The 27,928-nt window shown below is 37.4% G+C and overlaps 3 protein-coding genes across 3 annotated transcripts; 1 reads left to right on the forward strand and 2 right to left on the reverse strand.

Annotated features, from left to right (window-relative positions):
* The first annotated feature begins 694 nt into the window (after positions 1 to 694).
* Positions 695 to 7,656, forward strand: LOC134647234 (facilitated trehalose transporter Tret1-2 homolog). The gene is made up of 3 exons (XM_063501500.1): positions 695 to 999; positions 5,181 to 5,300; positions 6,114 to 7,656. The coding sequence occupies exons 1-3, from the start codon at positions 916 to 918 to the stop codon at positions 7,380 to 7,382; spliced, it is 1,473 nt and encodes a 490-aa protein (XP_063357570.1). The 5' UTR covers positions 695 to 915; the 3' UTR covers positions 7,383 to 7,656.
* Positions 7,657 to 9,660: 2,004 nt separating this feature from the next.
* Positions 9,661 to 18,441, reverse strand: LOC134647521 (uncharacterized). Its single transcript, XM_063501872.1, has 12 exons — positions 18,044 to 18,441; positions 17,474 to 17,642; positions 16,907 to 17,058; positions 16,091 to 16,320; positions 15,362 to 15,612; positions 14,709 to 14,913; positions 14,369 to 14,623; positions 14,034 to 14,228; positions 13,681 to 13,830; positions 13,250 to 13,469; positions 10,348 to 10,526; positions 9,661 to 9,800 (listed from the first exon to the last, which is right to left on the reverse strand). The coding sequence occupies exons 1-12, from the start codon at positions 18,277 to 18,279 to the stop codon at positions 9,661 to 9,663; spliced, it is 2,382 nt and encodes a 793-aa protein (XP_063357942.1). The 5' UTR covers positions 18,280 to 18,441.
* Positions 18,442 to 19,298: 857 nt separating this feature from the next.
* Positions 19,299 to 27,610, reverse strand: LOC134647225 (uncharacterized). The gene is made up of 13 exons (XM_063501463.1): positions 27,518 to 27,610; positions 25,760 to 25,992; positions 25,003 to 25,180; positions 23,977 to 24,131; positions 23,589 to 23,887; positions 23,192 to 23,448; positions 22,766 to 22,964; positions 22,083 to 22,358; positions 21,815 to 22,009; positions 21,321 to 21,473; positions 20,863 to 21,091; positions 20,075 to 20,265; positions 19,299 to 19,667 (listed from the first exon to the last, which is right to left on the reverse strand). Exons 2-13 carry the CDS (start codon positions 25,984 to 25,986, stop codon positions 19,525 to 19,527), a joined length of 2,502 nt encoding a protein of 833 aa, XP_063357533.1. The 5' UTR covers positions 25,987 to 25,992; positions 27,518 to 27,610; the 3' UTR covers positions 19,299 to 19,524.
* Between the last annotated feature and the right edge of the window lie 318 nt (positions 27,611 to 27,928).

Consider the following 27,928-nt stretch of genomic DNA (forward strand, 5'->3'; position numbering starts at 1 on the left):
TTTTACTACAAGGCATTAATTGTTAATATTTTCGTGCTTAGATCGAGTAATTTGCTTACAGACGTTACTATAGTGAAAATTTAATTATGTATATGGACCTACAATGTTAACATTAAACAATTTTAATTACTTATAAGAAACTGTAAGTAGGGCAACGACATGTCTGATAAGGATTTCCTTAGTTTTCATTGTGTAAACCTGAAATGGACGGAAGTTGGTATCCAAAACATCGATTGCCAGTGTCAAACGTGCAGTTTAAACAACTAATATTCCTCAGAAACATAAAATGAGCCTCATCTAAATAGAAGTATTAAATTCTCTGAACCTACTCTGTTACTTAAACAAACTCTATCTCAGCGCTTTCAAGGAAGTTCTTTCTTAACTTCTGCTTTTTATGTAGTTAAGGTATTTACTTTTACTACTACATATTTTGGTAAATTATTTTAATATCTACGTGTCCTATTTATGTTGTATTTCACCTTTCGTCAGCGTCCCGTAGTTTTCCACGAGGCATCCTCAACAGATGCTGATTTCTCTTCTAGCGGCCGCCGAGCCATTAATATCTGCAGGTCTTTAGCAAGTCCTAGTAGGTATTAAGTCTGTTTAAATTTTGTAAATAAGTAGGTAGGTACTTATGTTTCTGGCAATCATTAATCAAAATAACAATTCATTTGTTTTTTTTCCCGTGTCCAGGCTGAAATACGAAACATTGTTTTGTATGTCATACAACCTCGAGCTCCAATCAGTTTTGTCAATCAATTTGTGCCTATATAAATCGCGTCGTGTGTACTAAGATGTCATTTCTTCGGTCGCCTACGCTTGCGACGTATACATATTAATTGTGCGTGGAAATTAAACGGTTTGACTTTGACCAGTGAAGTGTTTTTGTCAGTGTGAGATAATAATTAAACGAAAATGAAGATATTAATGAGAGCGGACACCCATTACAGCATAGCAGTTCGAAGTGATTATGATGAACCAAAGTATACATTTTCACAGGTAAGTACGGAGTGCGTACATAATTGTCTCTGAATATATTGGTTTGGACGTAATGACACTGAAAATCCAGTTCCATTCCCGAACGTTGAGAGCTCCGGATTTCAAGACGAGAATTTTTGTATCGGCAAAAAACGCTGCCAATGTAATTTTACCTTGTTCCGAAATTTAAGCCACACAGGTGCACAGATTTAACTACGACTACGAATGTCTACTATAGGTATTTACATTATGTTAATGTAGGAATAAAAAAAAACAAAAGTAGGACAGACATACAGTCTTCTTCTTAATGCTCTTATCCCACGTTATGTGGGGTCGGCACAACATGTTTTTCTCTTCCATTCTTCTCTATCTTTCGTCACCTCAGCACTTATTTATTTACCTGGTCTACTCCTGTATGTATATCTCTTGAGTACCTAGTGTTATCCCTTCCCATCCCTAACGGGACCAATATCGGAATAAAAAGTTTCCGCACTCTTATTGCAGTTAGGGCTAACAAGAATCCACACACAGTCAAGGCCTTCAATATCGACAGTTTCAAAAATACAACTAGTCACACTACCTTAATGTGTTGATAATTGGATTATTTATTGGCACTTTGTTCTTGTCAATATTTAAAACCTTGACTGTTCCTATGATATCAATAAACTTTTTAAAAGGTTGTTTACTTAACAGTAGTTTCTACTAGTTAAAAAACCTGTAGGAATGACTGAATATTAATGCGTTGTATTACATGTAGCAAAGTATGGCGAATGTAGCATTTAACACGGCGATTCGAGTTGCCCTTGGCATTTGATTTATACCTACCTATAAATATTACAGCGAACATAATTACTTATTTTCTTTAATTTCCTTTTCGTTTATAGTTTTCAAATAAAATCATAACAAAAACCTGTTCACGGTTTTGTATTTACTTGAGTACAGTCAGCATCAAAAGTAACGGATGCGTCAAAAGTAGGTAGGTACCTGTACCTATATCTACCATTCTCTATTAGTTTAACTAAAATACCAATTATAAGGCCCTGTATGGAGAACAATTTTATTAGACTGTGACAAATAGTTTTAGATCGCGTATTGTAGACAGGACCGGATTAACCCTAAGGCAGAGTAGGCAACTGCCTATGGGCCCCGCCTCGGCTAGGGGGCCCCGGCGGTCCCGCGCTCATAAAAAAAATATTTGTTCCAAATAGCCAAAATTCTTAAAAAAAATTTTATGGTACTTACTCATACCTAATGTCCAATATTAGTTTCTCAGACACAGAAACATTAGATGATTATGAATTTAAATTATGTTATTTTATAGCTTTTAAAGTATGTAATGTCGAGCTCGAATTTCAGGCTCTTCGAGAGCCTAAAACCTCATCAATGGAAAGTCAGTAATGTGGAGATTGCTGAGCTCGACCTTCAGCCTCAGTTTTTACCTCAATTTTTGGTTTTACTTCCAAATTTCCTCTTCAGATTCAAATTCAAATTTCTTCCAATTTTTTCTTCCTCGCTGCGCCAATCTCGGCCTGCGGCCTCGCTTTTTAATACAATGGACATTGGTTAGCGTCGGTGCTCTAGCAGAGCTTATCCTGAAACACGGCTTTGACCTCGCATGAAAGCACGCCTCACTGCGAAACTTCGGATTTTTAGGCCCGGCCCGGCCTTTTTAACACGATTTCACAATTATTTCACAAAAAATTTCGCGCTCGCTGCGCTCGCGTTTTTTGCTGCTTTTCAGGTTGACTCTATACCTATATGCTAAGTTGACTGGTGAATGAAGTGTCATTTAAACATGGAAAGTCTATATTATTAGGTTAATTTTAATCATGTGGCTCGGCGTAATATGGTCTTATCGTCGGATAATCGCTGTTCAGCCTGGCAAAATATTTAACTACCTATTGAGAAAAAAGGGCTCTCTCCACACTTGACGCAAAAAGGAATCGGCAAAAACTGATAGAAAAAAGCTTTATGTCCACGCAATAAGAGCGAAAAAGACATCGCTCGGCATGTTCGGATCGGCTCAACTGACACCTGAAGGTTGAAATTAAAATCGCAAACTTACATCCTTGTACTGAACAACTGAACATTATGTATGTATGACTGTAAGGGGGCCCCGAGCATTGCACTGCCTAGGGGCCCGACATGCTTAATCCGGCCCTGATTGTACAGATATACCTATCTCTATTGGAGATTCAATAATAAACCTGACTATTACTCAATAAACTAACGTTGTACAGCAGTGTAAAACCATAATTCAAAGACTATTAGTAGGTACTTAAGACTAAATAGGAGCTGAGATTTAAATATTTTAGATAAATATACCCGTCTCGCTAACGGAAGCGGCTCCTAAAACTAGTGCGATAAGGACAAGGCGAAAAATCCTGCGTAAAAATCTCAAAAACGAGGTTTCGTACTCGACTGTTTCCTCCTCCAAAACTTAACCAATCGTAACCAAATTTGGAAATCTAAATGATTATGAAATTATCTGTGTCGGACCGTTTTGCTTTTTTGGTTAATTGATATCAGTTTTGAATACCACGCCTCTCATTGCGGCATAGTTAATTAGGCCATTTTGGCCATTTTTGAAGGGCTCTAGCGCCTTAGAAAACAAAAATATCAAAAAAAGCAAAACGGTCCGACACAGATATTGACAATAGGTATTAATCTGTGTTGAAAAAATCATTGCTCTAGCTTCAAAACCCACGGAGGAAACAGTCGAGTACGTTTGTATGGAGAAATGACCACTCCTGTTGGCTCTTAAGTTAAGTACAATCAGCAGCAGACCTGCTAGCATGAGTTGCGTTGTCGGCTTGTCGCGCGCCATACATACAACCTACCTACATCTAGCGCGACTTCAAGTATGAAGTATCTGTATTGGTCTGAAGTAGCTAAGCGAGTAAAACCTTATGTTCTAATTGATCTTCACTTAGACCCTTTTTATTTAAGTAAGTCTAAACAATAAAGTTTAAGTCTCAGCAGTAAGTAAACTCTGAAACTTCCCATACAAAAAAATGTAAAGGGTGCTTTTGCAGTGTTCGAATAGCAGAGCATCTGATCAATATTCTTAATTCTAATGTATCAACTTATTTATCTATGAAAACAATAAATGACTGATCGATATTAAACTCTCGTGAGACATATTATTTTAAATTTTAAACTGTTTAGACGACAACGGGTGCACGAGTTGCAAGCCTGAGGAAGGACCCCCGAAGGGCCCGAAACATGTCGCCAATAGCGACTAAAAATTCAAGTGAGTGAAACCGTTGTTGTCTAAACAGTTTAATAAATGACTGATTAGGTACTAGCTGATTCTGCTAAACTTCTACTGACGACTGGTAGCGTCTGGTACTACAAATCAACCAGAAATAATTATGATATATGCAGCAATCAGCAATACATAATTATACGCAAGTTAGGTTTTGGTTGTCCATGAAAAACAAGCAACAACGGTTGCACTCCGGGAGTGCCGATAGAAGTGAAAACTCATCTCACTATGTTACCGACGCCCGGTAACACGATACCTACATACGTTTAGCGGAGGTATTCTATTTATTTATTATATATTATTATCATTCTCAAATAAGATCACACTTTTTCATTGACATTGATTATTTACATACTGCCATGACAACGTCAAATTATTTGAATAGGAGTCTTGAAAAGGAGTCCGCAACATAAATGTCAAATAACATTGAGTTTTTCTTTATTGATTTAAATTTTTAAATGTCATTTAAATTATGAGTGGCCACCTTACGGGGCTTACGGTCACGTGATCGCCTTACGCTGTCTCGAGTTTATCATTTTTTCCCCACCTCAAAAAGTGCCCAGCGCCGCTAAAGAAGTTTTCACTTCAAAAAACAACACAACAAAACACGCTCTTGTGGACTGTACTGGCAAGTGGGTACAATCAGAGTTTATTAGAGCCTAAATTAATAACATAGTAGGCAGACAGGCCACACGTCTCGTAGTTGCTCGGGCCACGTTCATGTTTGTTAGGTCAGTGCACTAGCGGCGTTACTTTTCTTGTTGACCTTTGACACTTTTAGACGAGAATACATGTACAATTAGGCTATTATTAAAATTATGGTATATAATTTCGGATTTCACGTATAATTGCCTAATTGGTCTGTATTAATGGCTTGGTAATTAATTTCTTAATTCCATTTTTTTAAATAGGTACCTAAATATTATTTTTACAGGTACTAGCAGCCATAGCCGTGTCACTGGGATCAATGGTTGTTGGGTTTTCATCAGCTTACACTTCACCAGCTCTCGTCACCATGCAGAATGACACAGCATTAAACGTTTCGGAAGAAGAGGTACTTATGCTTTACGAAGCAATTAACTGCCGTAGTATCTATGTAGTATTAGGGTAGAAGTAGACCTTCTGTTGCGTTACGGCATGAGAGCTTTTATTAGGTATTTACTTATATTATCCGATCACTCAAACAGCTCTCCGACGTCTCTGACTCGAACATCATCTCAACTCAAGAACACGTTTCATTTAAAAGAATATTCGATTATTTATTGTTTACTTTACTTTAGGTTTATTTTTATCTGTTGGTTGACTACTTTCCTACAGCAATATTTTTTAGTGATAATAACAAATTGTTGTCTTTTTTTTTTCAGAAATACTTATTGTATTTGGTATAAGTAAATTTGGTACCGTAAAACGGGGTGAGTAGGTTTCGCGGGGAGAGGTGGGTTATGAATGGGGAGAGAAGGTTTGAGAGGGGGGTGAGAAGGGATTTTAAGGCTACTGCTACAAAAATAATGTATTCCAATTTAAAATGGAGCTATAGTAATACGCATAATAAAAAAAAAGATCCAACAATCTTCCAAAATCACCTTTGTATGAAAACCCCTCTCACCGCAAATACGAGGCACTACGGGGTGAGGTGGGTTTTCCTCTTTATCGTCAAAGTTATGAAATGGAACTACCCAAAATAAAATAAAAACTAAAATACAAACGTCCGGAACACTTATTATATACACCATTCAGTTTTCATATGTAAAAATAAAATGTTATCGAGGTTTGAATTTCAGTTTTCACCCTACTCACCCCATTTTACGGTAATGCTTGTTTTGCACCACTTTGGTTTTAAACCAAATGTACCTTTTATTGTTAACAGGCAAGCTGGGTCGGAGGTTTGATGCCACTAGCGGCCTTAGCGGGCGGGGTGTTTGGCGGACCTCTCGTAGATTACATCGGGCGCCGCAAAACCATACTCTTCACCGCTCCGCCCTTCTTCGTAGCCTGGATCCTTATTGCAACGGCTACAAGTGTGCAATTAGTTCTATCAGGACGTGCCATATGCGGTCTATGTGTAGGCATCGGATCATTAGCTTTTCCCGTGTATTTGGGAGAAACTATCCAGCCCGAAGTCCGCGGCGTATTAGGACTATTCCCTACCGCCATAGGAAATATCGGTATACTTTTATGCTACACTGCTGGAAAGTATTTAAATTGGTCGCAACTAGCGTATTTAGGAGCAGCCCTCCCTGTCCCGTTCTTCATTCTCATGCTATTGATCCCGGAGACTCCGCGCTGGTATGTAAATAATAATCGTTTGGAAGACGCTAAAAAAGCTTTGCAGTGGCTTCGAGGGAAAAATGCTGTAATCGACAACGAAATCCGAGACATACAACTAACTGAAGCCGAGACGCAAGATTCTGAGTCCACTATTCGAGAGCTATTCAGCAAAAAATCCATGAGGTCCATTTGTATTTCCTTAGGATTAATGGCATTCCAGCAATTGTCCGGTATTAACGCAGTAATATTTTACACTGTAAAAATATTCAAAATGTCCGGGAGTTCAGTTGATGAAAATTTATCAACAATTATAGTGGGAATTGTTAACTTTGTGTCCGTATTTATAGCGACTGGCTTAATTGACCGTTGTGGGAGAAAAATACTTTTATATATATCATCCGTAACTATGATACTTACTTTGGCCATCCTTGGCACTTTCTTTCATGTTCGAGATAATATGGGCCTGGATGTCGCGACTTTAGGATGGTTGCCCCTGACTTCTCTTATGGTGTACTTGTTAGGTTTTTCAATGGGATTCGGTCCAATACCTTGGCTAATGATGGGGGAGATTTTGCCAGCAAAAATTAGAGGTCCAGCTGCGTCAATCTGTACGGCATTTAATTGGTTATGTACATTCGGTGTGACCAAATCATTCCATAATCTAATAGATGCAATTGGTCCTAATGGTGCATTCTGGCTATTTGGTTGTATCTGTTTCGTGGGCTTATTCTTTGTGGTAGTGTGTGTGCCTGAAACCCGAGGGAAGAGCCTTGAGCAGATTGAGAATAAGCTCACAGGTAGACCCACAGGTAGAACACGCAGACTTAGTTCGATAGCTAATATTAAACCTTTGCCGAGTGGTTGTTAGTAGTTAACAATAATGAAGTAGGCAATGACTTATAAAAGTAAATTAATATATGTAATATCAAATGACAAGATCGGTAATGTTAATTAGTTTCTAAAGAAAAGAGTTAATGAGAGATGCTACTTATGTGCAGCAATAACATTTTTTGAAGTATTCTGCTTAATCGAATTTTATTATTAGATGTATAACTAAGATAAATAGGTACTTAATCTTATTATTGGTAGTCACTTAATAAATATATTTTGTGAAATATTTACCTAGTCCTGTTTTGTTAGAATAATTTAGCAAATAGGAAAGCTACTGGTGGTGTTACTATACTTTATATTTTATAAACACACAAACAGTTTAGCAAAAACTTGCAATGGCATTGAATCTCAACAGTTTACGCGGCGTAACAATTTACGCGTATTTTGTTCTTCTGCAGCCAAAATCAGTATTTTTAAATGTTTTTCATGACGCGACCTAATTTAGCATGAGAACATTTTTCACGTCCCCACCCCCGCCATTAAAACAAAATCTCAATCGCCGCGTCAACACTGTGGCAGTAACGTTGTAACAGTAAAATGCTGCTGCAGTCGTCGTGACATCCGGATGTCATCTTGGCTGTTGAGTTGAGATGTTCCTCTGTTTCGATATCAGTAGGCACTTCAACTTTGGCCTTCTTGCGGATTTCCTATTTTGGTTATTGTTTCTTGATATCGATGGCAAAGCCCAAACAAAAAGTTTTCTCTTGTCCGAAGAAGTTATTAGTTATTTATTACACGTATATTGTTATTTGCTGTTTAATACAGAGTGCAAACTGTGGTATATTGTAGAGATTGATTGAGCCTGTCAATGTATGATTGATCGCAATTAGTAGTCTTAAATGGTGAGCGATGATATGTGATGGTTTGCGAATGTCATGTTCATAACATTATGTAGATATGTACTTATGATTAGTATCATTTGAAATGCGATTACATTGTAATGTCACTTTTTAGTATTTGACTTAAGTTTCTGTAAGCCGTGGTTTGGCCAGTATTACCGGTAAGCTTATAATAGTTATTTGTTTTACAAGGGGGCAAAGTTGTTGTTTAACCGCTCGTGATAATATTGATACCCGATCAAGCGAAATATTCCAAAATTAAACCTAGAGTGTAGCTAGTGGTTCGAAAAATGAACTCATGAGGGTTTCCAGACACGAGTTAAAGAAATTTTGCCACCGAGTGAAACACATTATTTTTCACCACACCAACGCGAGGAAAATGCTAACTGAAAATCATTAAACAAAATCAAATCCTAATGAACGTCAATAAATATTTATCATTCAAAATCATCATTTAAAAGTCAATTCTACCAGCCAACTCAAAAATTGCATCAAATTACTTTGCCACTATTGTGGATAAAATGCAACTCTCGGCGCGTTTCGGGAAATTAATTAGTGATTTACTAGATATGAAATAATAAAGATATGTGATGTTCCACGGCAAAAGGTACCTTATGGCGGCTGGGGCTTACGCTATTATTTACGCCGCTCCAATATTCGACCGGGGCAATGGCACCTTTTGCCGTGGAACGTCAGATATCTTTACTATTTCATATCTAGTGAATCTCTTATTCATTTTCCGAATCGCGCCGTTTCTCGTTAATTATGATATGAACAATGAAATCAAGTTAGCCTTTACGAGCTCGTGTGGTGAAAACATATTTAATTTAACTATAATTTGCAGTACAGGTATAGTAACCTGAATTAATAATATCATCATTAACATCATTATCATATTTGTAATTATATGTATAAGAATAAAACTGTTAAAAGTGATAACAGATCTGGTAAGATCTGATATTTTGTTAAACATAAATTAAAACCCATTCTTGAAATAGGTATATTTGTTTTTATTTTATCCTGCCTAGTTCATCTACTTATTCTAGAGTAGGTAGGTGAATTCAGCAATAAGAATATTCTCGTAACTTTCTGTGTCAGAAGTTATTTATAGACGGTGTTAGAATTTTAATCGACACACTCGAATGCTTTAGAAGTTTTAATAATCGTTAGGTACCAGTTTGAGTTTTGTATTGTTTTTTGGTTTTCTAGTATCGCTGCTGGGGCCCATTTCTCAAAAGTTTGTAACTTGTACAAACGGATATCACTTTTTGACAGCTTTTGTTAGAAAGGGACTTCCACTTGTATTACAAGTTTACAAGCTTTTGAGAAACGGGCCCCTGGTAGACCTTTCATGTAGGGACCTGTGCCTACCTACCTACTGTGGGATAATAAAAAGTCAAAATTTTAGTTTATATTTTATATTATTGTATGTACTAGCGCGTAGATTAAAACAAATATACCTAAACTAATTTTATTTACAAAAGCATTACTGTAGCATCCAAGTTCATGGGCAGCAACCAAATACTTGATGTCATTTGGGTAGCGACATCCTGAACCTAAAACAAATGAAAATATAGGTACTCTTTCAGAATTATATTAAGTATTAGCAAAAGAAACTCACAGGCCAAGCTTGGGTTGGGGGTAAATAATGCAATAGACCAAACCACCAACCAAGGGATAAAGGGATCAGACAACCGGAAGAAACGGGAAAAGTGCCAAATACTGTTGGATTACAGATGAAGATATACTATTAAGTACATATAGATAGAAAAAGCGGTGTAATGGCTCCTCTACACGATGGGCCAGCGCCGGCCACTCCAAGGGACGCAGCATGCGGTAGAATGAGATAGCAATATCACTTGCTCCCTCTAACGCATAAATGCGTCCCTTGGTGTGACCGGCGCTGGCCCATCGTGTAGACTTGTAGAGGAGCCATAAGATGTACCAACTCCTGCAAAAGCAACTCTTAAATAGCTTTCAACTGCCACAACACTTAGTGTAATGCTTCATTTGGCTATGCGCTCTAGCGATGGTGACCGACTGGCAGATATCTTAGGGTCTGAACAGGAGTTCATGTGGTACAGAATGTACGCATTCATTTACCTTTACACTGAGGTGTCAGAGGTACTGTCGCAGACGCAACTGTTAAATAGAACGGTGGACAACTTTCCACTGAGGTGGCTTGATAGCATGCTTCTGCCAGGATTATTTCCACTGCGCTGGCACTAGTAGCCGATTGACATGTCACGTCCCCAGGCACGGAACCAGTGGTCTGGTTACGCCTATATAAAAAAAAGAATTATAATAAATACAATCGTTATCTCAGTAGATACTTTTATAGTAAGATGTAACTTATAATGCTCCACGTGTGGTGACATAAAATACTAAATTCGCGCGATTAAATTCCACAAACTGATTTAAAACATTACCATTGCTCAAGACTGACGAAAGATTGAAATTGACCAAAAATTAATTTGGAAGGGCGATTCTCAGAGATGACGTTCGGTGCCTGACTTCGGTGCCGAATTTTATTTTTTACTTATTTGATACACGACTTCATTTCCTAAAATCTAGCCTTAATATAAAAAATATTGGTAGTGGAGGCCTCCATTAGAACCTTATAGTTTTTTTGATATTTGAGATTTAAAAAACACCGAAATCATGTGCAGGCACTGAAATCAATTTGCCTCACCGAATTCAAGAACGCTTACACAGAAATCACACTTCAATATTATATCTAAATTATATTATAATCTATTCATATTTTTCATTATTATTTGACGATAAGTGATGTATGGGGTTCTTCAAAAAAGGAGTGTACAGGTTTTTAAAAAAAGGTCGGCAACGCGCATGTAACACCTCTGGAGTTGCAGGCGTCCATAGGCTACGGTGACTGCTTACCATCAGGCGGCCCGTATGCTTGTTTGCCACCTATGTGGTATAAAAAAAATGTAGCGAGGCTAATGATATCGCATAGCTTACATAAATTTAATAGATAGTACCTTTGTTTACTCGAGATTTTAAAATAACCAAGTTGCAGCTTATGAAACAACATCTCTAGAAGATATCCCACACTAATTGACTATCCTCATACAATAGGGCGAAGTACGTATGGTCCCGAAACGAGTTTTAGACATGTCGACCACAAATTCGCACATACTTAAGTGCCATGAAAAAGAAAATGTTTGTTTCACACAATCCAACGGCACACTCATCAAAAAGAAACTTATGTTACCTACACCCGATAAACAAGATACTTTTGAGTGGTGTTCAATGCTCAAAAATGTTTAATGCACTTATAAAACAATGTAAACAATACGGAAAACAAGTATTTTGCTAGACTTAAAAATATGTAGTATTTTTGAATGACAGAGTTTTAAAGCGTGTATTCCCTCAATTTAAAACTATTTAAAGTTGTTGACTAATGCTTAAAGATCTAATCACCTATTCATTATGATCTCCTGCACCGTCAAACACTTGAGCTAAATTGTAACTCCGATATTTAGACATAAATACATCAGACATTGAGGATTGTTAAAACATTGGCTATGTTGAATTTGTGTTCATGGCTATGCTTTAGAAATATTGATCAGTACCTACCTACGTTCAGTGCCTTTGAAGCGATCTCGACATTCGAAGGCGACTTTATTTTTAATCCCTTGTTTTGTGGGTGCACCTTGCATAGTATGTAACTACACAAGTTATTTTAAACGAAGTGGGATCTAATTAACTACATTTATTTAAATTGGCTCAAGTTCAAGGTATCGTGGTGTAGGAGGGCCACAAGTGATACAGAGGACAAATTCACATAATATACTCCATTGGTTTGAAGAGAAATTAAGACAACAGCGGATAGAGAGAAAGAGACATTGGGTCTACGATTTTCAACATACGTCTTGTGAAAAAAAAAACTACTCATTGTAAACTAGTGATTTTGTTTACCTATACTATGATTTAATTTAAGTACATAGTTTTACGTTTATAAAACATATCTTGTACTTTTTAGGTGTGATAAGTTGGAAAATAAAGTACAACAAACTAGTTTACAAAGCAGGATTTGAATTCGGTGATCACTTTCTTGATATCGGTGGTCAAAAAATCCACTGAAACCAAGGAAATCAACACCAGTGATGTCAAAATTAATCGCTTTTTAGCAATTACAGAAATAGTATGAATGATACAGAGGAGATGTAATAATGATGGGTTTACGTACTTTCGAGGATTTCTTAATCACTTGCGTAACGATAAAGACACTAAAACTGTGGGAGAAAATTGCACCACCGATCTCAAAAAAACATAGAACCAAACCCACCGAATGACAGAGAAACATTTAAAAAACTACCTTAGTATACTGTGACTGCACCTCTACTTTATTCAACGGTTAAGACACAACTAAAGCATACTTTGTTTGAGCCACTGAGTTCCTGGTCTACAACTTTGTAAGTGTACCGACATGGTTTGTAAATTACACCGAAATCAGTCAGTAGCCCGGGACACATCGTAAATTTGGTTTTATTCAATGTGTTGAGCTAACACATTATTTTGATTTATAGAATATGATCAGTTAACTAATACCTTATGCGTGAATACCGATAATAACTTCGATATAATTCCCCATCTTGAGTAATAATTTTTTGTTTCAAAAAATCTGGGCGCGGGACACGCCCACCGAACATCATTTTTCGCATTTGGATATTTTTTTCATGTATTATATAAATAACAAATAATTAGTTTGATAGTGTTCCAGACAGAATATATGCTGAAGATCATGCCTGAATTAATTCAGATTTATTAAACAGTAAATTCAATAACTTTTTGCCCCGGACACGTAAAAATGGCCCTCCTGAGAAATGCCCGGAAATTTTCGTGTGCTGTTCCTTGGAATGTTCTTATTCGTGAAGTCTTGAATGTTCTGGCCACACAAACGGAGAAATTAGAGAAAACAATTCCAGAAATGGCACATTTTAAGGTATATATTAGTATCTTGTGTCTTCTACACACGTACCTTGGAAAAGAGTCCGTTCTAGAGTAACATACCGACAGGCTAGTTGAATCTTGGGTTTGAATTCTCAACAAGCTCAGAGGGTTGTTTACAAAGAAATAATTTGGTATTATTCTGTACAAATTAATTCCGTTGGCGTCCACGTAGTCTTCAAAACCGATAGTTCCAGAGTTACGGTCATTCCAATCAGTACTGCATAGAGGGTTCACAATTCTCCTTTGACCTAAGTGTTAAAATTTTTTGTTAGAGACACTCTGCTGCGTATTTAACCGACAACTGATTTTGATTTATAAATGTCATTGGGTTTCAAGATTTTAAATAAAAAATTGTTAAAGTCGGTCTATAACTAAATAGGTAACAAAATAGAATACTGAGGTAATTTAAGAAAAACATAAAGTAGCATCAAAAGCTCCTCCAAAAAAATACATACTTACTCATTCTAATATTTTCAAGCAAACTAGATAAAATTTCTGGTGATTCTCTGGCTGAGGACAATGTCACCGGTATAAAATCACTTCTTGAACGAAGTAATGGAGCAACGGTCTCACTTCCTGATGACGATGATGCGAAGACCAATCGCAAGTCTGCAAGTAGGTAAAAAGGTGAGCAAATAATTGTCATTTAGCTATTTATAATATCTGTATGTCAAATCTTACTTTTAACTCGGCTGTCTCAAACACAAAACCTAAGGAGCACCATAGTGGGTATAGTATGCGTTGTCAATATCTATCTCATTGAATGGGTTTATATACCTATTAATAAATTGGCGTTTTCAGATTATGATTACCTGGAGCAAAACGCCTTAGCCAAATAACATGGTTCATGGCTTGATTCCAGTCGTTACCCGTGAGTGGTATGGTATCGGAGAGAAAGAGAGCTACTGTAGCATTTCCTCCAGAGTATTGCAGAGACATTTCTGTCGCTGCTTGTATTGTCATCAATTCTCGTATCGAGTTTAACGATTTTACTACATCGAGGGTACCTGGAATTATTTAGCATAACATATCGGTAAATTGTGGATGCTGTCGTCAAATTTAAATATTTCAATTCCCTGATATAATTAAATATTTCAAGTGAACTGGGCATATAAAAAATATAGGTATATATATAATTTTTACTTACCTATTTGCGCTTTGTATCTGAGAGCAAAATCAGTGTAGAATTTTGCGGTCGAAAACGTTTTATCAATAATCACTTCACCAGTTTCTGGGCGAAGAAGAGTAATACTAGATCCGTGTTTGCCAACTTCAATGTTGTCAACTATATAAGATATCAAATTGCGGTTTATTTCTGATGTTATTAAAATTAAGTTCACTTTTGGTCTTATTATTTGGCTGACAGACACTGGGCAGAGAGGATCACTGTTCATGTTGAGAGCTGGAAAATAAGTAAATAGATTATAAATATAAATATGCCTTTAAATTAAAACTATGGCTCAAAGAAAATTTGAGAGCATGCTTACGTATGTACGAATGGAAAGCAATCACAGTATTGTTGACGAACTGCTCTATGCCCCTTATGTTGGTGGTCCCTGAGAGTGAGGACGCGTGGTATAGGGCTATTGCTGGCCCTAGGCTCCGCTCAATCAAGGTCGGGGAAGGAGCGATGTCTGGTATGAGCACTATGCGATTGCATGCCCGGAACCGGGGCTCGTGCATAAGTCCATTCTAAAAATATACGAATTTTACCGATTACTCATGTACTCTATAGGTAGGTAGACTAGGTTGGTTTAGTATTTTCTAAATTGTCTAAACCTTGATAACATTGCGATATTTAACTAACTAGAGTGATGGGAGAAAGCATCATTCGGTCGAGTGTTTAGTTGGTATAAGTGTAAAGTACGTTAAGTACCTAGGTACTTATGGACTAGAGAATGTAAGGAGAACTAGCTCAGTCAATAGGTATATACATTACCGAAGTATAATACATGTCTATCAGCCGGGACAGCCTCAACTCCGGAAACGCGTTCACATTAGACAGTCCCAGTTCGCTGAGGACGAGTCCATCCAAACCGCCTCGGATCTCAGCGTCAGTGAGTTCCAGGTCTGTCGTGCGGGTATGGAAGTAATGTAGAATGTAAGGAGAAGTAGCTCAGTCAATAGGTATATACATTACCGAAGTATAATACATGTCTATCAGCTGGGACAGCCTCAACTCCGGAAACGCGTTCACATTAGACAGTCCCAGTTCGCTGAGGACGAGTCCATCCAAGCCGCCTCGGATCTCAGCGTCAGTGAGTTCCAGGTCTGTCGTGCGGGTGTGGAAGTAGTGCCGGTTGGCGTAAGTACTGTTCCAGCCGCCAGTACCTCCCACTGTTATGGAATTCCGGGTCATTCCTTGTCTGATTGCAGTTTCAGCAATATCTCCTTTAGAAAATGAATAAAAAATATTTAAATTTCCCAAATTAATTAAACTCAAACGTTTGAAGCATGAATACCATAAGAAAATTCCGCCTTCATTATTGCAATTACCAGCAATAAAAAAAGTAGTTTAATGATTTTAACGGATGACTCAGGAATCACGCTAGAACGGCTCGGGTCCGGGCGGAGGCAACTGACACTTCGTTTTCTATGACAGCTGTGACCGGTGATCACGTAATGCTTTCTATAGAAAACGAAGTGTCGGATGCCTCGGCCTGGACCCGGGCCGTTCTAACGTGAGTCATCCTTAACTTAATCAAATTCTATGTATTGTATGATTCCCATAGGTATATCATTATTGTGTCTCTGGCAATGCAGGCCATGGCACTTTCTCCTTTCGTACGAGTATATGCCATGCCACTTGATGGTAGATAATACTAAGTTACTTAATCTCTATTCTTATATTTATTACTTCAAAACTTACCTGCAACTGTAGCCGCATATCTATTGTTAACGACAATGGAGGTGTCAGTGAACCCAGACTTCAGGGTGACCAGGTCGGACACCAGCACGTTTTGTTCCTCCAGCCCTGCGGAAATCCCCGCTATCACCGGGCCCATGGCTACATCACCCCACGGGGTAGACACTACGCCTGTCTCTATGGGGCAATTGGTTGTTCCTAAAATTTGACGACCGATGTGGTCCTTTATGCCGCTGAAAAGGTTTTTAAAAGTATTGATAAGCAATTATTGTGAAACCGTTTATGTATAAGCCTATTAGAAATGTTATCCACAGAACAGTTTAGTATTAGGTACTTGATAACTAAGAAGAGATTGTGTTGTATGCATATAAATGCATAAGTATTAAATTTGTCACTATGAAAAAATATATTTGTTAGGATCAGACTAGTTACGTTCCCTGTTTATAGCGTCATTCCTCTGAAGTCAAATACATTCTAAGAAATATCTTAGATATTTGAATCTAAAAGTACCTCAATTCGGTAGGTACGATTCATTAGATTTTATAGCACTGCTTACAGGCCTATTCCAGAAATTCCGTTTTTTATAAGTCTGTAACTATCCTCAAAACAGCCTCGCTAAATCCATGCAGGTAACTAGGTACCTAGATCACTAGTGTTTTGAGTTCAGTGATCCGATAGAGTTAAGGATGACTCACGCTAGATCAGTCCGGTGGTGCCTACTTACCTAGTGGTGCTTTCCATAGAAAACGAAGCGCCGGAAGCTGCATCCCGGCCCCGGCCCGGTCTAGCGTGTGTCATATATCCTGTATACTCACTCACTTCACATCAATGATCTCGATATCGTCAGCTTCTCGGTAGGCCGCCAAGCGCCCGCTGCGGTTGCCGGGCAGCGATATGCTGTTGCACGTCCATTCTTCGTCGCCTCTGGCGTTCAGTAATATGCTTGATGATACCATGAAATGAAGTGCACACTGAAAATACAGTAAAAAATTTATAAGACACCTTTCTAATTTGAATTATAAAATAAATACGTAAATGATAAGCACAAAATTCGATAGATTTGATTAAAGCGTGAAACTAATTTTACCACAGAAAAATCGCGCAGAGCAATAAATTGATTTGCATTAATTAAAATGGTAGTACTTAATTTCAGCATTACATGTTGAATTAAAGAAGACTGTAAACGTTATCATAAATATACTGATTAAAAATTACAATTGAAATTAATTGGCCAAGCCTGGCAAGCCTTGATTATCCGCTGTTGTATTTAACTTACTATTTCTCGTGTTTTTATTTCTATGTGCAATAAAGTACCTATATACCTACATACAAACATACATTAACATCTTTCCATTTTGTAAAAAAATACCTATTTATTAATGTTACCTTTTCTTCGGGAGTTAGACAGTCTGTAGGCAAATTAAAGTGGTTCCCAGGCAAAAGTTTATTTAACAACAGCATGTTTTTATATATTGGAAATCCAGTAGCACTATACGGTACTACGAACTGCTGCACTATCGCTGTTGGATCATATACTATTCCATCTTGTCTAAACCTGAAAGTATGAATAAATATATTAGTTAATAAAAAAACAATGTGAACTCTATTTTCATAACTCTCAAAATACTTTTAAGAGTACTTATCAACGATGAAGTATTACGAGAGTAAACAGAAAGCGTCTAAAGTGAAACTGAGTTGCATATTGTTAACTCAAAGGGCTTATTCAATGCATCATAAAGTATATATAATACTTTGATCACTTTATTCACAAAAAATTGAGCTACATTGAGCCACTCTTCTTGTCAATCAAATGTAGGTAAGTATATTTACGGCGAACGACGGAAATAATTACATGCCAAATTCAAACGAAGCATATTCTATGTAGGTAGAGGTACTTAATTTATTTCTTGTATGTAATAGACTAAATACAACATAGTTTCAAGTACAAACACTAACATATGCACAATGGCAGTGGATATTTGCCGTATATCGGCAACAGCATTCGGATGGTCTTCAATTTTCCTTATTATGTCTAGCAACACTGGTAATGTCATTGGCGGTAAGTTATTTCTATCCAATAAATTAGGTTCACTATAACAATCCCTCAAAAACGGCGATAGCGTTTTGCCTGAAGTCTGAGCGAGTGATTTCACCACACAACCAAACAAAAGTATTAACACTGTTTTATTCATTTTGTCTAATTTTATATACTAAAACACTAAAATTAAGCTACGAAGTAGTTATTTCATTTCGTAGGTAGCTATTGTCCATGTGTGACTAAGGGACATTGTTATCACTGTATGTTTTCCAGTGAAACAATCTTATCTAGGTGAGTAGGTTGATAATTCAGATAGCCGCTTAACTCCCTATTAGGTCCACCTTAGCAACGTAATATTTGGATCATACGTTACATTGTAATGAATTCACGTAAAGCGTGTGCCCGTGTGTATTTAACGTATTATATCGAAGAACAGATGCACTCGTAGCGATTTGGCCACTTCAGGCACAGAATCTACTTAACTCTACTTAATTGCACAGATAATAAGGGTAAGCAAAAAGATTATCACCGAGTACCTACTCAAAATAAACGATTTATCAAACTGTAAATAGTTGGTAGTCCTCAACTGTGCGTTTCTCCAGAAACTTCCTGCCTCGCATAGCTAAATTTCCGGACCGCTACTTACCTACGACCTTCTAGGAAAGAGCTTACAAGTCTTACAACCCCTCTGATATTGCGGGTGTCCATGAGCGGCGGTAATCGCTTACCACCAGGTGATTCATCTGCTCGTTATCCCCCCATATAATTATATTAATTAAACAAAAGGGTATATCAACAGATTATGTTTAGATACTTGCAGAATTATTGAGGCGATTTGAATATTTACCACAAGAAATAGCATAACTTCCTCCTTCTATGAAATTTAAGTAAAAAAAAAACAGTAAATTTACTAAAAATAGTTTATTTTTGTATAAAACATAGATTTAAATGACATATGTAATATTTTACATCAGTTATTTAGTATTTGACATATTATGTAGGTATGTATTTTATTGACACGATTTGCTACCCTGTTGAAATAAACAATCCTAATTATTAAGTATATACTTATAATAAATTATTTTTCTAACAAACAACTTATTATATTATTTATTACAATTCGTACGTATTATATAAGGCAGTTAAAAATAAAGCTAAAGGCATTGTCATAATGTACATTATCAGTAAGTATTGTTATAAATACAACTCTTAGGTGGGATGGGAGTTAGTAGTCAAACGACTAGTTCGAAAATTGCAATTCCTTGTTGCTTAAAGCAATCAAATATGGCAGCTTAGTAATAAGATGACTAATATAATTTAAATTCACTTAATCTAGTACCATCTAGATAGTTCAAAATGTATTAAATAGAACTAAAACGCATACAAATGTAAGTTCAATCTAAGACGATCTGAACAAATTGATGACAAGGGCAGAGATGACCATTAAGAGGCTTGCGGCGATGCTGGTCGAGCTGCTGTAGCAGCCGAAGCTTTCGATCTGCACGGAATACCTCACGTTGTACGGGAATCTACACGCTGCTTCTGTGGAATGAAAAACATTTAAACAATAGCTAAATTATTTTTACCGGGATTGAGAGAGGGGATCGTAAATACCTATTAAAAAAACCCTCTACGCTACGTGCCAGAAAATTAATGTTATGCCAAAAATGCCTTACATTATTTTGGATAAGAGCTGATACTCTTCAAACTGCTGGATCGATTTCTATCACACATAGCTAAGAACCACCGCATGGAAACTCGCTTTTAGCAAAAACCGCATCGATATCGGTCCATCAGTTGGAGATTGGAGAACTGCGTTGCCACTGACAGGCACACACAGCCAGACAGACATTGGCGTCAAACATCTATTTGAGTCGGGGGCTGAAAAAATGCGTTTTACAACTGTAATGGAACATTTGAATGCACCAAATGAAATTGCGTCAAGTTACCTGTGCAAGTGGCAGTGAAGGCAGACACGCTGGTGGTGGTGGACTGCACGGAGACGTAGAGGAACGGGCAGGAGTTGACGGTGTAGTAGTCGTCGCAAAGGTTGCGCATGCTGATCTCCACGTTGCCGGTGTTGGCAATGGTTTGGCACGTGATTGCGTTCTCATCTAGACCTAATTCTGTGCCATTTTGTCTGAAATAATACGTATAGATATTATGGATTACACATAGGTATAATGATATACCGGGTGGGCCCTGTAACAAGAGCAATAAATTAAACTGTACATACAGCCTGTATTAGTCCTCAAACTGAACAACATTTACGATACAATTGACGATTTAAGTTGACATCTTTGGTAAGTACCTACGTATTGAAAAAATGATGTGGGTTAACATAATACGAGTATTAGGTATTATTTAAAACAACTTGTGTTTTGATATTTAGAACACTTTAAAGTTTAATCTAAGACGCAATATATTGCGAATTATTGTTATGTTTAAAGTTAAGAAGTTAATGATATAATATAATTAGAACGTTTTTTGTTTATCAATAAAGGTACAAAACACAACAACCTTTTTACAAAAAAATATGCAGCCAGTGCCGAAATTCAATAGAAAAAAATTGTCGATGTTATTAATGTGAGACATATTTTAAACTATTTAGACGACAACGGTTTCACTCGCTTGAATTTCGCGAGGGGCCGAAACATGTCGCCAATAGCGACTAAAAATTCAAGTGAGTGAAACCGTTGTCGTCTAAACAGTTTAGAAAAAAAAATTAATCACTTGCCTTGGTTGAGTAACAGTCCGCGAGTGGCAAATAATAAGGGCACCCACGCCGGCTCCTGTCCGCGCGATACGAAGCCTCCTGTTCTCGTCGTCGGTGTAGAAGTAGTTGGGATGGATGGAGTAGTAGTTGATGTAGCCAGGCTCCACGTAATCGTCGAAACTTCTGCTTCCCGAGTTCACGCCGTTGGGGAATCTCGCTCCGCAGAGGGGATTGATTATTCTTCTTCCGACTGAAACATTATAGGTAGGTAATAGGTAACCATAATCATTACTCTCTACTTAATGTATGCTAAAACAAAATTAATCTTTTATATTAATGAAATCCAATACAGTTATCATGGGAACTATTGAAGGAACGGTGTTCAAATAGCTATTGTATATTTTTTATAACTGAACAGTTTTATATTTATATTTAAAAGAAGGTTAAAACCTGCTAGTATTTTAAGCAAAAACGTTTACCTTGTTGAATACGATTTAGCGTAGGAGCAAAAGCTTCAATGTGGTTAACAGTGGTTGTCAGGGAAATTGTATGGATATCCTGGTGCATATCGCGGACTAAGTTCCACAGGTTATCGAATTGATTCGTCGAAGTTGCAAATAGAATCCTCAAGTCTGAAAATTAAAATTACATGAACATAAAAGATCATAAGGATTGCTGCAATAATTATTAAAGGTATAGTCAAGATCTATTCTTATCTGGACATGTGTAACATAAGCGGAAGAAGAAAATCTAGCCGTACGAAAACAACATAAAAGCGATAAGTGGGCTCTAGTGAAAATCTCAGGTAGTACATGTGAAAAATAGTAAATTCTATATGCAACAGTTGTGCTCTTTTAGGTACACCTGAGCTGCGTGAGACTTGTACCTACCTCTTTTCAGGGCCAGAGTATTATACATTACACTATTATATTTACTAGTTACTTTACATAGTTTGGTATTCTAAAAATCTTACCAGGCACAGTTTCGTTCAAAATACGTGCTTGTTCCCAAACTAAGTCATTGTTCTGCAGGTTCCCGGTGTTCAACAAGAACAGAAGCACCGACGAGTTACCGCCAACGTAATTGTGCAAAGTTTCATTTTCCATTTTCTCTTGCATAAACGTACGGATATTTGTGAATGTATTCTCCAAGTTTACCCCCGTGAACACTATGGAAAGGTGGCAAAATTAAAATTGGGTCTAACAATTACCTATGTTACAAAATAATTAGTTAATACATACTTGATTGGTGTTTGGCAAGAGTGTATTCAGAATGGAAGTCTGCCAAAGACCAAGTCGTGTTGATCACAACTTGACCGTCAAAGGCATTCAGTAGTGTCACACTGGAGCCAAATTTGCCGACTTCTATGGAGTCCAAGAGGTAAGACACTGCCGGGTAGATGACCTCATACTGCCAAGCGGCGTCCAGTACCAGGTAAAGGTTTGTCTTTACACGATAATTATGGCCTGATGCAACGGTATCGGTGCTGGCACAGTTCAGGTCATTCATGGTAGAAGCTGTAAAATTAAGAAAACATTACTACTCTCTTCATCGCACTTAAAAAACTACCCGTATAAAAGAAGAGTGGAGTCAAAGGGACTTTTAAGGAACCGTGTAAAATAGCTTAAGACAGGTTTTCTCAATCTCACAAACCATCTGACAACAAAGCAACAAATTTGTATTTAAGAAAATCTAGTTATTGGTACTTTTCGCGGAACCCTTTACGATCGCTGGCGAACCCCTGGTGGTTATTAACGTAGGTACCACACTTTTAGAACGGTTTAAGAGTAACGTGTATTAAAAAACAGCAGAAATTTAAACAGCAGAAAAAGTTAAATATTATGTTCTAGGCGATCGTTACGAATAAACAATCGAATTACACGGTAAATTATATGAAATGTAATTATTAACTTCCGAGACTAACAGGCATAACTCTGGAAGTTGGTAACGGCGCTGTTGACCAAGTCGTCGAATCCTCCGGTGATAGTTCCTCTCAAAGGTATTTGTGTATCTAACGCCGCTGCGAAGGTGTATGCTTCCGGTACTAAGTTTGCTGCTGTGATGTACTCCTGCATTAGTGATCGACGGTTGCATGCTCTAAAGCCACGATTGAAGACTCCGTTCTGTAAACAGATAAGATTTCTATATATAGGTTTTAGATGAAAAAACATAAGGTTTGATAAGTGGAATCGGTTGGCATTATAAAGAGATAGCACGATAGTTTTTTTTAACCCTTGCAAAACTACATATGTATGCCTCTTACGCCACCATAAACATTACGTAATCATGGGTAAAGTTAAGTTATACAGGACCTAATGCTAGGTGGATATTTGAAACATATTTTACTTACATTTGAGTAGTACATGTCGATTAATTGTGACAGTTTCAAGGAACTGTATGTTCCGAGGGGCGTATTTAAATTAAGGCCCAAAATAAAACCGTCTACGTCGCCACGGATTTCAGGGTCCGTCATTTCGATGTTTTGACGAGAGCGCAGCATGTAGTATTTAGGCGCCTGCGTACTGTTCCAGTAACCCGTTGCTCCAATGGAAATTGAGGCACTTCCTCTCTCGGTTCCTTGGATCAAAACTGCTTCAGCTAAGTCCCCTGTTAACATACATTTAACGCTTGTTAATCCATGGTCGAAACAAGAATGCTTTTTCTACCGCTTAACTGACTTAACAGACGGTTAACTGTGTCTGTATAAGCGGCAGTCTTGGTTGTGCTGTGCTCATTTAGGTACATACCTGATAATGTTGCCGCATATATAGATGAAACAGTTTGTTGGGCATTCGGGTAGTTAAGCACTGAACCCTTTGATAACTCCTGAGTCGCAACACGTTGTGACTCCGAACCAGCAGCAATTCCAGCAATTAGGTTTCCAGCAGAAACTTCTCCCCAGGTAGTCTTAACTACACCAACCAGTATGGGACACAAGCTTTCTCCAAGTAGTTGACGTTCAGATTTGCTGCCGCTAAAATTGTTGTACTCAACATCGTTCTTCGGATTGTATTGTCTCATTTGGCCGATCTTGTTCTTAGTATTTCTAGAAAAACAAAAAAGTTGCATACCTAATTAGATTATGAAACACAATGCAGATTTACTCATCAATAGTTGATATCTAGGTACACGTACAGTAAGACAGGGTCTATAATTTCGACGTCTGCGTCGAAATCTTCGGAAACCTGTCGTGCTGTCCTGAGGGCACGGTACTGAGAGAACTCATTGCAATTTCCATTTCCATGAAGTCTTGCATCCACAGTTGTGGAGATCATGGCATGAATTGCGCACTGAAAATAAGTTTAGTTATGCATTTTACAATCGAATCGTGAGAATTAATTAATTAAATACATAGGTACTTAGTGGAAAAGTTAATGTAGAGGGATCCATCCCTTCACCTTGACCTCCAGGTCAACAGGTCATGTTAAGTACAAATAGTTATAAACGAATGTAGAATACGCAGAATGTAGAAACGAATGTAGTGAAATGTTACGAATAGAAAGCAAGTCATAACCTCCAAGGCCCAGTAATACAAATGAAAAACCCAACATATGCCACTGAAATTTGAACCTACAATGCAGGGAATAGAGTTGATATTTGTTTGTGTGAAAATTAAACGAAACAAATGCAACTGGGAATGCAATAGGGAATATTACGCGAAAGTCTGCGTAGGGGGCGCCACTCCCACAATAAGTCACAATCTAAGGGTCTACCGCAAACGAGAGAGTCGAGATTTTATTATCTAACTAACCTCTCTATCACTCTTGCGTGTTCGCAGGCATAAAGAGGCAGATAGCTGAGTTTCCATTTCGCGTTTCCCGGTTGGGTGGCCCTTTGTAAACAAACCGCCTTGATGTATCAATGTCATATTTGATTGTCTGTGAAAACTGGTCAAAAATCAGTTTAAGGTACAGTATGTATAAGTTACTCTATGGTATACTTAAGTCACTAGTGCTGCACTCTGGCGGCAAAACATTGCAGTAATACTCCCTATTGAATATGGTTTAGATTTCATCGAACTGAAGAAGTACTATTGGTAGGACCTTGGGCCTTAGGAGGATAAGTATGTATAAAAATTCATACAGTGTATGTTATGACATAAAAATACATATATTACCTATATTATGTATGATTATGTACAATACACATCGTATCAATTACCTTTAGTGGTGACGAGAGGGTAGTATTTTCAAATACTTGGAGATTGTTAGGAATCAACTTCGTCAAAAGTAACTTATGACGATAAAAGGAATGGAATGTAGCCGCCCACGGCAATATGTTGGTGGAACTGAGCAAGTTAGATTCCGGCTGGTGATATTCTATACCGTCTTGCCTGTACCTGCAAATTTAATAAAAGTGTTAAGTCATTTTTCCTAAAGGTTGATTGCAATTAAAGACAATTTTATCGACATCATACCTTATGTCTGTTATATATGTAATATGGGGTAGACTTAAGTTTACATGCGCCGATTAGAGGGTGGTTAAACATTTTGGTATTTGGTATGTCAGTTTAGAAATACACGCGATTGAGCTAGCTCGGTGTTTCATTGCTGCTCTTGGATATACCTTCCTGAAGGACCCTTCCAATACCTAGTTACATACATACATAATACTGTCAATACCGTGATTTGACAGATAGGTACCTATAATAACACGCCAAACACATGTTATACACCTATAATATTTGTAAGACTATTAGGAGAGGTTATGCCCTAATGTATAAGAGTATGTCTCTATACTCGTAGTTATCGTTAAAAAGTATATGCCAAACTTTAATGGTTTAGCTTATAAACATGTATAATTATCTTTTTTAAGGCTAGTAAAGTAGTAGTACTCGTAGTTACTTTTGATGCTTCTAGATATTTTCGCTTTTGCATCGGGTGGATGGATGAAGTGAAAAATGGAATGAAGAACTCACGTATGTAGTAATGTAGTCGCAATCTGCCTGAGGTCCATGTTGACGTTAGGGTGATCTTCTATCTTCTGTATGATATCAACGAGCACGCTGATCGTGGCAGGGGGCAGGTTGTTCCGGTTGAGGGTGGGGTCGGTGTAGCACTCCCGCAGTTCTGGAGCCACGCTGGTCTGCGCCGTGAGCTGCCCGTGGGCGCTGCCGATGACGGCCGCCAGCAAAAGCCACCACATTTTGATCTGTGGATATCGAAATATGTTTATTAAGTACTTACAAAGTTTCGACTAAAGAGGAACATGAAATGAGGCCTTAGTAAAAATGTGGGTTGACATTTATTTCTTGAATACTTATAGTTAACTGAATTGAAGGCAATTTCGACTTGTTTTTAGGACAATTTTTGACATAGCATTTTACCAATTTTATGAATCGCGCTATATTATAGTCACCAAATTTCGCAACTTGTCGGTCGTGTAACTGCAGCAATTGCAGAGCTGAAACTGTCAAAAACGAAGTGGAATTGCTTTGTTCAAAATCCGTTTTAATATCCGCAAATTCATTTACGAGTACAATGTTTGTCTTTTGTTCCGAATTCGCGGAAATGAAAAGTAGTCATGAGCCCATGAGGTTTTCGATAAAGAAAATCGATGACGAACTCTATTCGGCATCTGCGATTACAGGTGTTATCAGTAACAGGGAGCGGTCGCGGATGTTACATCGTATAACTTAATTATACATTTGAATTGTTTTAACGTTACCTAGTGTTATATTTTGACATTCGAGTTTATTTTATGCTATGAGTAATAAGATTGACTTAAATATTTTTAATTTCGCAATAAATAGTTGAACTAATAATTAACTATCTTCTGGGGCAAACCCATTTTTTTAACAAGCAGATACATCTGCGAGCGATACTACAAATTATAATATTAAAGGAAAAATTGAAAAATTTACTCCTTCAGGACTTGAAACCGCTACATCTGCAATCCGTGCATTGCTCTTAACCAATTGATCTACGAAAGCCTACCAGAACCTCGCAAATCTTTCCAATCCTTCCCTTATGTACCTATACATGCTTATGGGGTGGATTGTGGTGCTGGTTTGCAGACGTTTCGGGTTCAAGTCCTGCCTTAAGCGTAAATTTTTCTATTAAAATCTCTTCTGGGGTATCATTTTAATAATGAATAAGTGTTGTAAAATCCTACCTATAGTTTTCAGGAACATATTAGATTTCTACCTTCGGTGGTTGAGGCTCCGTTTTATCTGTCAGAGTATTCCTATTGTTTTATACTTTGACATACTTATTTATTTACTCGTTATACTAAAGCAGTACACAATTTTGGCAAAAGTACATAATAATATCGAAACAAAAAGGCGTACAAGCTTCGAATAGAGATTACAAACGATTGCCCAAGTTATGATATTTGCTCGCTCCAGTTATGATAACAATTGTAGGCTAGAACCGTTATACTAATCGCGTCCTATTTACCTTTGAATCCATTGATTGAATTAAAGTTTTTTAAACAAAGTGATTGGTATTGGTTCGTCTACATGGCCTACTAAAATAATAAACCCATGAGTCATGTTACGATATTCTGCAAAGCAGGTAGCTACTTGATGTTATTCATTAAGGTACCTGACTTACCTACTACTTCTACGGGTTGTACCTCATACTATTCTACCTATATAATGTATACAATTGTACATACTACAAACGCATAATTATTTTTAAGCTGTTACTGTAAGCTGTATATGTTGAGGTGATACCTGTTGTTCTAGTAAACCAAAGCTCGATTTATCACTCCACACTAAATAATGATATAACTTTTCGAGATCACGTCACATCACCATGTGCAAAACGATTAAAAAGTAAAAATCAATGAACAAACAATATATACAATATGTGACCAACGTCAAAAGCGATGGCAGAATGACTTTATCAGTGCAAGGTGCGACCAGCGCCGTGTGCTAGGTCGACTGTAAAAATAAAGGGTATCAAGTGTAAGATAAGATAATGGAAATCAGGTCTAGATAAATTTGTCGCACATTGTTGTGGAAGTATGAAGTTTAGCTTAATCCGTTAGGGAAGAAGATTCTTTACATGGAATATCGTGGAATCTGTCTAAAAATATAATAGAGTTATTCCTGACTGAAGAACTGAGCAATCATTAGTCAACG

The sequence above is a fragment of the Cydia amplana genome, chromosome 4 (genome assembly GCF_948474715.1).
Source record: "Cydia amplana chromosome 4, ilCydAmpl1.1, whole genome shotgun sequence".
Taxonomy (NCBI): Eukaryota; Metazoa; Arthropoda; class Insecta; order Lepidoptera; family Tortricidae; genus Cydia; species Cydia amplana.